The sequence below is a fragment of the Hylobates moloch genome, unplaced genomic scaffold (genome assembly GCF_009828535.3).
Source record: "Hylobates moloch isolate HMO894 unplaced genomic scaffold, HMol_V3 SCAFFOLD_9, whole genome shotgun sequence".
Taxonomy (NCBI): Eukaryota; Metazoa; Chordata; class Mammalia; order Primates; family Hylobatidae; genus Hylobates; species Hylobates moloch.
The window spans coordinates 41594272-41605549 of NW_026652284.1; the positions used below are offsets into that span (position 1 = coordinate 41594272).

Genomic DNA, 11278 nt, shown 5'->3' on the forward strand with positions numbered 1-11278 from the left:
ATTGGTTGACTTTTGTGACGGTAATAAAATGCTATGGCATCTTTGCTGTGAAGTTATTGTCTCCTTGGATTCTTCTGACTTTAGCTCCTGAAAGGAAGGCCTAGATCCAGCCCTGGTAGTAGTTCCTTTCTGAGGTCTCTCAGTCTCTTAAGACTCTGAATTAGTTTGGCTGCCATTCTCACTAACAAAATGTGTATCAGCCCCTACCCCTGCCCCCCAATATTCATTGAACTTTGAATGGCTTCAGAACACAGGTGTGGCCTAAAGGTATTCCCTTATTAGGGAAATGTCATGACTTTTGTCTTCTAGTCAAACTTGTAAAGAAAAAGATTCCAGTTCAGTATTTGCAGCAAGAAGCTTGAATCCTGCTCTTTTTATTGCATTGTTATATTGACTCATTCTCCATTTTGCTTTGGTTTTGTTTTGACTTGACTTTGGGGGTAAAGTCTTTCACCAGCACACAAGAGTTTGATTGTACAAATATATCTCCTGTATTAACATCTCTGCCTGTTGCTTAAGATCAGTTGCTTTTATACTCAGAATGGAAATACCTGATCTTGGCAAGCTTTGTTTGTTATATTGATTTCATTTAGATTTCCCTCCACAAGGTCAGCAAACTATCATGTTCTTATGTAACCTTAGGCCAAGGCCAGAGTTATCACAGTCCCTAGGTTGCTAAGGCTTATCATGTGTTTGGTAAAAGTTGATTGCAGGTTCTCAAATGAGGTTACTTTACATGGGATGGAATCAGGCAGAGAGGCTGGGATGATGGAGAAAGCTCGAGGTGCAGGTTTTAAAAAAAGGTGTGGAAATTAAAGTTCCAAAGAGGTAGTTTCTGAGGAAGTCAGACAGCCCAGGGCCAGAGCAGTCAGTAATGGGTGAATCAGGTTATTTGGAAAGTCGGTGTGACAAATATATGGTATTTGTCTACTTCTAGGTTGCTGGTAGGTATTAAATATGCACAATATTCCAGAGCTCACTGAGGATTTTAAAATTATAAGCATAGGATTTTATATTTTGGGGTGAAAGAGTTATCTGGCACATGGTATTGGGGTTTTTTAAAAAAGAAAAATTTCACAGTCTTAATAACTTAATACAAATAGCCGGTGGTGGGAGCCTGTAGTCTCATATGAGTTGAGAAGTGGACCCGAGGGCTAGCAACTCCAGCCTGGGCAACAAGGCGAAACCCCCTCCCAAAAAAAAAAAAAAAAAAAAAAGCTAAAAGGCGCTTCATGTCTAGTGTGTGGCCCTCCTGAAACTTATGGTCATCTCTTCCACTGAAATCAAGGTCTTTTCAAATGTGGCTAAATGCGGATGAGAAAACATGTGTAGGACTTTCTTGGTGTGTGTGCATTCTTTAAAGAGCCCAGTTGTTTCGGGGAAACAGTCAAGAAAATGGTCAAGATTGTTTTTAGAGGTTATCTTATTGGGGATTTTAAGAACTAATAATATCTTGAGTTATTTTTAGTTCAGGGGGATGTGGAAAGGTTGGCAATTGTGAAGTGTTTTGTTTTAGCTTAGTATTCATAAGGGAAACTTAGATTGTAGACATAACTACAAAGCCAGTGCAGTTTTTATTTTCTGTATGTTGTTGGGGGAATCAAGTTTTACATATAGCAAGCACGTGGCCTCCCTGATGTCAGGATGCCTTTGTCAGGATCTGTATTTGCCCTTAATTTTATTGAAATATTTTTTCCTTCTTCCTCTTGAAAAGTTCCAAAACATAGTTTATTGTATCTTTCATCATTAAAAATTTGTTCCTTTTTTACTACAGGCAGTTCACACAAGGCAAAAACTATTCAACAGTTGGTTTTAGTGGGTCATATAACTTTGCTGTATATCAAACTAATTTTGACAAGTTTTCATCCTAAGCCTCAAATCATGTAATTAATAATTTGCCTGTTTATTTGTGACCTAATAGTGATTCTTTTATTAATAAAAGCTGATGGGAAAAGGATCCCCGATTAAGCTGATGACTAGACCTACAATTAATTTTCCTGCAGTATATAAAGTACCAGAGTATTAAAAGATATGTAATATTTTATTGATAAATCTATCTTTTAAAAGGAATATGTTTTAGGATGTCATCATTTTGATGTGAATCATGTAAATGTTGATAATATACTGTTTATTATACATTTAGTGTTTCAAGAGATTCACTTGCCTTTTTGCCCACTTATATTATGTAGTCTATTTGCCACTGTTTTTTAAAAAATGACATTAAAAGAATACTTTATGTAGAGAAACGTTAGTAGATGTTAATTGTCTCCCCACCTATATTTATGGGTGTTAGCACAACTGCTTTGCTAGTTGCAAAGCTGTATTATCAGAGTAAAAGTGTATTTGTAAACTGTATGGGAACTAAAAATTAGGAATGAAACCATTTTCTTACATGAAAACAAAAAAATTACAACTGAGATGTATCTATCTCGAGTCAAAGCTTTTAACATTGTATTATAGTTTTGTCATTAAATTTTTATTAAAAGACAAACTGACTTTCCACTGCCTTCTATACAGGTGCAGCTTATCTTCTTGGTCTTCAAGGTTGTATCCACAACTGGCTACATAATTTGTGAGACCCAGTGCAAAGTGAAAATCGAGTCCCCTTGTTCAAAACCAATTAAGAATTTCAAAACAGTAACGGCAAAGCATTACTCCAAGCACAGGGCCCTTCTAAGCATGGGGCCTTGTGCAATAGCTGTCCAGAGTTTCAGATAATGAAACTATCTTGGCTTAAAATAACAATGAGACAATAACTGTTTTGATTTCAAATATTGCCCAAGGAGGTGGGCCATGAAAATAAGCACTGTTTTCTGTACGAAACAGACACGTAGAAATACAACAAAACTGGGAAAATTTCGATATTGAATATGAAATAAAAGGAAGTGTATACTTAGCATTAGAAAATATCATACTTAGAAAAAAAGATTGTGAACAATTTGCTATACATTGTATTATAAACAGATTAAACACAGTTTACGTCTCAACCTATATATTTTAAGGAAGCTCAGATCTTTTGATAGATAAATTATACTAGAGATCAAACATGCGGCACAAAATCCTTAAAAACTGGATTACTGAATTACACCTATTAATCACAGCATTGTTTCAGACAGCATAAAAGAAAACTCTTCACTGAAATATCTTAGTGATTATATTTAAATAGCAAGGAAAATATTCATACAGTAATCTTATGATAAGAACTCAAATATTAAGTCATTCAACTTATGTTCAAACTGGGGAAATAGTGGCCAAATAGTGAGTAAAATGTAAGTACACAGATACATATTAAGTACTTTCAAGACTTGGGAGAATATACAAATTAAAGAAGCAGCTAAAAATACAGTATTTTATATGTATAAAGATAAGAATTAAATGAAAGAATAGGATGTTCAAACAGTGTCAAGATACCAACCTGCTGATTACAAAGCACACACAGTATCTTACAATGGAGTGCTGTGGTGGTCAGCACCTTAACCAAATGAACATATCACTAATGGTGGAAAATCCTGAAATTATGACTCCTGGTGTCATGTAATAAATAGCAGACAATATCACTTACCTAGCACCCTCGACAAAAATTCTAATAAAAATCTAATCGTGAGGAAACAGTGATCTAGAATGTTAGACATTTTATAAGACATCTGGCCTAGACTCTCTAAAAAAGTCAACATAATAAATTTTAGATTATGTAGCTGAGCTAAAAACAACAATAAAAAGGTGGGGAGAATTCTGTGTATTCAGAAATTCAAAACAGGAATAATTAAATGCAATGCAATGTCCTCAGTTGAATCCTAAATCCAAAGAAAAAGCTATGAGAGATATGTGACTACAGAATATATATTAAATGGCATCATAGAATTACTATTAATTTTTTTTTTTTGGAGACAGAGTCCTCCTCCATCATTCAGACTGGAGTGCAGTGGTGCCATCTCAGCCCTCTGCAACTTCTGCCTCCCAAGTTCAGGCGATTCTTGTGTCTCAGCCTCCCAAGTAGCTGGAATTATAGGCCCGTGCCACCATGCCTGGCTAATTTCTGTATTTTTAGAAGAGATGGGATTTTGCCATGTTGGCCAGGCTGGTCTTGAACTCCTGACCTCAAGTGATCTGCCCACCTTGGCCCACCCAAAGAGCTGGGATTACAGGCATAAGCCACCACTCCCCACCTGAATTATTATTAATTTTGTAAGGTGTTATCAATTTTGTAAGTGTGTGCTTCTTCTTGGGAGACTCATGCTGAAGTATCTAGAGGTGAAGTGTCATGATGGCTACAATTTCCTTTCAAATAGTTGAGTAAAAGAGAGAGAATACATATGTGCACAAGGTCAATGTAACACTGTAACAACTTGGTGAATATAGGTGAAGTAAACACAGTATTTACTCTACTAGTCTGGATTTTTGATGAATTGAAAACTTGTAAAATAGACTTTCTGAGAATAAGATATAATGGGAAAACTGATGTTTCTTCCCCAGGGATGATATTTACAGTACTAAAAAGATGTTAATGAAAATATTCCTGGCAACAAGAAAACTCACAGCAATAAAATACACCTGGTTCTCATCTCTTAAGTCTTCATAGTTGGTTGTTTTTATATTCAGGGATTTTAATAACAACGAATACTATTTAGGAGGTCACAATTAGAGGAATCATCACCCAAAGGAAGAAGAGACAGACTTCAAAAATCATAGATTCTTAAATGGAGGACAAAAGACCTGTAGAGGCTCCATGGAGTGGCTTCAAGAAACACACAAATCCTTAAAAACAAACGACAAACTTGCACATGAAAGTTGTTTTGAGAGGAGAATTCTATAGCTTTCATCAGACCCTTAATGAGTCCTATGACTCAAAAAATATTAAAGAACCATTGTGCCCAAGAAAAATAGTATTCAGGATATAATTTCATATGATATCTACCAAAATATTAGGTATTTTGAGGTAATTTTTCCATAAGTTTCTTTTAGCTTTCTGATTGTAAAAGTTTTAAAAATAGTACCTAAATGATATTAATCATTTCTATCTTTTATCCAAATCTGCCTCGATCTTGGAATAATAATTTTTAAAAATTATTGAAGAAACCTTGAAGAAGGCCATTTAAAATAATTTGAAGTTAGTAAATTTTTAGAAAGGATTATACTTTCTTTTTACAACAAAACAAAATGAAACTTACCGTTGAGGTGGTGTCCGTGGGCTCTTGAAGACTGTAGCTTTAGGTCTATTAGACTTGGAAGATTTGCACTTCACTTCATCTTCATACAATTCTGCCAAGGCCAACTACATAATAACAGGCTTGTTACAAAGTATAACACTAGGAATAACCTCTTCCATACAACTAGAAGTTATGTATAGAACACTAACTTAAAATCGAGTGGTAAAGACTTTTCATGAAAAAAGCTGCTGCTTCAGATGAGTCCTTTCTGAAATAAACTTACTGCATCTCATTATATAGAACTAACCAAAATGCCACATCTATTAGAATAAGTTATAATAATTACTTATTTTCAATTAACTATTGAACAGTGTCAAAATCTGCTTTAGGTAACAAACCATTTTCAAATTTAAACCTAAAATTCTTGTGCAATTCTTTTAAGAATTCCTGAAGATGTTCACACTAATGTCAGCTTCTTTCATCAGATCTCATAAAATAGTTTCATTCAGCTATTCAAGTTTTCAAACTCCAAGCACATAAAACAATTTCAGAAGTATTCTATTTAAAAGTCTACCAAACTTATAAATTTCATCGTGTTTAGGAAAATGAGATTCTGAACAAACAAGACCATAAATTATCTATGGTTTATATACCATTTAGAAAATAATATTACCAAATTATACATTCTAGATATTGGCTGGATAGTTTATTTCAAAATGAAATAAAATTGTACTTGTTCTTAAAATGGAATTTTAAAAAGTAATCCAATACTTCAGTATTGTATAGAATTTTTTCTGACTTTTGACATCTTTGGACAACAACTCAACAACTTTCTTTAATGCTCCTGTGGCTATTCAATTACAATTGGCATGACCATAATCTCTGGGTTTTTTTTTTTTTCCAAAAAAAAACCCAAAACCAAAACAAAACAGATTAAAATGCTCCTTTTAGACACACAAATTATAGAAAACTACCTCCAAGAAGAACAGGGCATTGGGGCAACGTTAATTCTTTGAAAATTCTATTAGTCAACTTTTAAAATATACACAAATAAAACAAAATGAAAGACTTCTAATTTTTTTACCCCTACCCTCCCACATTCAGTAACATTCATATTTGTACAATGGCAACTTCGCTAGAAATCTGAATTATAAAAGTTTTTAGTAATCTAAAAGGACTGAATTCAAATCCTAACTTAGGCACTTCTGGTGTGATCTTGAGCAAATTATTTAATTTCTCTGAGCCTTAGTTACCACATCTTCAAATGCCTATAAAAAATCACCGTAGTCATTGGAAGGATTAAATAATGTATGGAAAACACAAAGCATGTGTTCCATCACTAGAAGATATTATTCTTAAATGTTTAGCAATGATTGTATCAGTATTTCATTTTCCCCAAGATTTTTTTTTCTTCCTACAGTGTTATATCTCCTTATGGTCCTTTACTACTCCATCCCCTCCAAAAAAACAAAACAAAAAACAAACAAATGACAGAGGAGAGAGAGACAGACATGCACATACACAGTCTGATGACTAGGGTCTAAAGTTTTCAGAAATTTGACCTCCTTGAAATTTCTTTAAAGTAGTAGTATTTTATGGATTTCCTTCTGAGCTGATTATGTCAGCTTTATGAATTACTTTTATGATATTCCTATTTTCATCATTGAAAATGTCATCTGTATTTCAAAGGCCCATTTCAGCTCTCCTTCACAAAACCTTTTCTAATTTTCTTAATATCTTTTTTTCTAAATACTCATAGCACGTGATACCCCAATGACATTCATATTAAGCATTATGTTGTCATTACTTGTGTACTTTTGCTGTTTTATTTCCCCAACTAGATTTCAAGTTTCTCAAATTGTTTCTAATACTGTATCTAAAAGGCAACAAAATTCACGTTGAATTATATAAAGAACATAATATAAAATGAATCAGAAATAGATATAGATAGATGGATTTTAAATTGGGGTTATATTTGCTAAACGTTTTTTGCTTTAACAAGATTTGAATAAATGCTTCCAATCAAATAACAATTTCCTTTGGTGACATAAATTAAAAAAGCAAAAGTGCCTCTGACCCCATGGAATGTAGAACATACATTAACAAAAGAGGAATATGAGGAAAATCATATTAAAAAGTCTACCTGGCTGAAAGATTCTAGTTATTAACTATACATCATAAAAAACTTAGAAGAAAATGAGTGATATTTAGAGGGAGTTGATGCCATATGGCATCATATGGCATGAGTTCATTAGTAAATACTACAAACAAATTTAATTTATATTATTTAACATAGCAGATGATATTACATCAAAAGAGGAAATGATAATTTAAATTGATAAATATTAATTGAAGTACTGGTCAAAATTAACACAACAAAAAAATCTCAAAACGTAATTAAGAAAATGTTTCAATAATATGCAGAAGATAAAGTATGTAAGTAAAGTATTGATAATCTTTCCTCCAGAATTTGAAATGTGAAGAACTTGAAACCTGAAAGCAAAGGAATCGGGTGAGAAAATTTATATAGCAAAATATTAAAAGTACTGGAATTCTCAGCCTTAGAGTAACCAATTCTAGAAGCTATAATAAATGATTATTATATAGACACCTGGGAACTTGTAGGAAATGCATATGCTTAAACTCTACTCTAGAACCAATGAATCACACTCTGGGGTAGGGCCCAGCAATCTCTGACAAACCTTCCAGGTCACAGATGCACACTAGAGAATCAACGATACGGGATAATGACATTCAATATGATTAGGGTACTTGTGGCAACACAGTTATCAGACATTTTAATTCTTCTCATTGATAGTACCCACTATTGAGTCCATCCTAACAAATCCAATCCTAACCCTAGTAATACTGAAGTTATCCCTGTTCCCACTCCCTCCCCGTCCAACCTATATAGAAACACATAATATGTGGCGGAAAACTGGGACAGAGTATACAACTAAATACCTTAATGAACATGTGTGTGGACGGGCTGAGGGACACCAGAAGAGAAAGCAATTCAGAAATACTATTGAACACTGATGACGTTTTGGGCTTAGTTTTGCCACTAACAATCCCACCCCTAACTTTCCCCCTGACAATCTCCTGATTTGAGGGGGATGAAGGGAGCTATGAAAATCTACTTTGATATGCAAAAAAACATTTCCGAGTCTGCAGTTTGTAACTTGGGGGCTCCCAGGGCTGGGAGGCCTTTTGGGAAGCAACTATGCAGCTTTTCCCTGGAGGTACCGGGAACACTCCCTCCTGATTTAGATGCTGACAAACCCTACACTGCATGGCAGCTAAGATACACTTACTCAGGGGTAATTCTTCTTGTTCCAATTAGTAATATGTTGCCCCTTTACTCACTCTGAAAGACTCTTAGAGCAAGCTGTTAGTGAAGTAAGAAATATCTACTGAAAGCTGCACGAACTGGGTAACTCTTAAGAAAAGCATGCCTAGATTAAACGATAACAAGATAATCTATAAATAATCAATATCCAAGATACCATTTGGGAAGAACATTATTTAATTCTTTTAAACTTTTGATACATACTTTATTTCTTGACATGCCATCCCTTTGGCTGTTTTCAAGTTTCTTTGCAAGTTCTTCACATTCATATTAAGTTCTAAAGGAAAGATTATCAATACTTAGATACTGTACTTGATACACCAAATCACATTCATAAAGAAATCAGTTATCTTCCTACTGCCCTAACCTACAAGTAGACAGGAGATGAAAAAAAAAAAATCCCCATCATAACTTAGGGTGGAAATGAAGGCATTCTCACAATTAGCAACATCTACCAGAGTATCTCCAAACATTAATCATACTTTGATCCACTGGATTAAGTCTGCAAACAATTTGCCAAGAATCAGGTGGTCATTAACCAAGCTGTTCTCACTTTTCACATAAAAAGAAGAAATGGATTTAAATTAGGGAAAGGACATTCCAAGTTACATACTGTATTAACTTTAATGATATTAGAATTGACTAGCCAGGGAAAGTTATAGCATCTTTCTCCTGAGGAAAAAGGAACCAAATATTTGCCCAGCAACAACTGAGCCAGGATAATGTAGGAATTTTGCATAGGCCCTTTACAACATTATTTAATCCTTACACCACCACCAGCACCCTCACATTACTCAGTTTACAAATGAAGACACAGGATCAGACAGGTTAAGACATTTCTCCTAAGCTCACAAAACTACTAAGTAGCAGGACTCGGAGGCAAATCAAAATTGGTGGGACTCCTAACTCCATGCTGCCTCTTAGTGATGTGGGTTTATAATAGGAAAGATGAGGTACACAATAGCTTCCTATCCCTTGATACTGTTTACTACTACTGAACCAACTATGAGCTGGAACTATTCTACATTGAGTTCACCTCCTAATATTACACTGATCTCTCCAGTCTCCAAATTCTTCGCTTTATGCACTGCTTATTTTGGCACCCAATCATACTCCATCTTAAAATGTTATGCTAAATGTAATCATACCCTATTTCTGCGAAGAAATCTGTAGGCTTCCAAAAGGTAGAACTGTCTTTTACACTTACATACCCATCAATAGAGTTCAGCACCGACTAAGGATTTGATGTCCTTATTTCCACATTCCCAAAGATCAGCAGTATGTTACAATGGATGGTGGTTTGTTCACATTAGAATGAAGTGTGGTTGTAAAGTAATACTGTAAAACTGTTCTACCAAGATTCTCCTTAGTATCTCCTTACTGATATTTACCTGTTAAATTTTTATCAATAATCTTATAATGAGACACAAAAACGCCTAAAATGAGAAAAGTGGCGTTAGTATCTGATAAAACGGGATTTGGTGCACTGCTATTTAGCTAACTAATACTAGTGTCCCACACAACATTATTAAGTTTTATTCCCCTGTTTCTTGTGTGCAATGTTTTAAAGACCACAGCTTAGACAACTAGGCTGTATGGGCATAGCGTGCATCGCTTTCCTTCATCCCTTTAAAAAAAAAAACCTATCTGATAAAATGGAACCATTTTTATATTTAAGCAAGCAAGTCAGAAATAGCATCCAAGACAAAAAAGAACAAATCACGTATCATTACCGTTCAGGTGATTGCCTACTTCCCTGCGGCCACAGTAACCTTTCTTATGGAGTAAGTCTCAAGAAGGAAGCATCAACCCGTGAACCGACCAACTGACCCCGCAAAATGTCATTCTAAACGAATAGCTATTTTTACATCGTAGGTAGGGTGGAAGGCAGACGAAGCACCAGCGCTGGAGGCTCGGGTACTTGTATCCACGACCACCACAGTGTTAAGCGCCGACCTCAGGAGACCGGGCGCCGGATTCTATCCCTAGACGGGGTCGGGGAAAGGCGGCCTCCGACTGGCACCAGCCCGCGCCGTCACCAGCCCGCGTCTGCCGCCGCGCTCCCTCCCCCGGCTGCTCGCCTCACCTGCAAATCCCGCGCGCTCGGAGGCCGCGGCCCGGAAGACCTCCTCTCCCGCTCGCCGGGATCAGGGCCTCCGCCCTCCGCCATCTTCCGCTGGCTAGCGGCGCCCGCTGCGGACGCACCTCCCGCAACTTCCGGGGCCGGTTGCCTGGCAACCGAAGGAGGGGCGAAGACGCGCAAGGTGCGTGCGCGTCCCCGCTACCCGAACCCTCGCCCCCATTTCCGGTGCTGGCCCACCCTTTCGGTTTCCCCTTTTTGCTTAAAGGAAGTTTGTCCGCAGGGAAACCTCTGTTAAGTTTTGTGTTGTTCCTGCTACTCGCCTAAAGGCACTGTAGGCCGCCCTAGAGGGCAGCATAGACTTGCAGATTCATTTAGCTCAACAGTGAAAACATCCTCTGGATTTTTCATCTGATGGAAAATTGCAGCCTCTCCTTCTAGTCTTGGTCAGATTCTCTCATCTTTCCTATCAAGGATTGGATGGTACATCGTCACCACAGCGTGAATTGGCATTGAGAGTGAAAAACACCGTAAAAAGTGCCTGGAATAATTTGCTAAAAGCAGAACTCTGCCGGGCCCGGTGGCTCACGCCTGTAATCCCAGCACTTTGGGAGGCCGAGGCGGACGAGGTGATCGAGACCATCCTGGCCAACATGGTGAAACCCCGTCTCTACTAAAAAAAAATATATATATATATTATAT

The 11278-nt window shown here is 36.4% G+C and overlaps 1 protein-coding gene across 4 annotated transcripts in view; it reads right to left on the minus strand.

Annotated features, from left to right (window-relative positions):
• UBXN2B (UBX domain protein 2B) overlaps positions 1-10691 on the minus strand; it is a 34771-nt gene extending 24080 nt beyond the window's left edge. For 3 of the 4 annotated variants that reach the window (XM_032759724.2, XM_032759723.2, XM_032759726.2), the window contains exons 1-2: positions 10583-10691; positions 5169-5272 (exon numbers count right to left, since the gene is read on the minus strand). In XM_032759724.2, coding sequence (XP_032615615.1) covers positions 5169-5272; positions 10583-10666 — 188 coding nt within the window. In that variant the 5' untranslated portion in view covers positions 10667-10691. Of the gene's footprint in view, positions 1-5168; positions 5273-8700; positions 8774-10582 lie in introns of all 4 variants that reach the window. The other variant, XM_032759725.2, reaches the window with a different exon arrangement.
• Between the last annotated feature and the right edge of the window lie 587 nt (positions 10692-11278).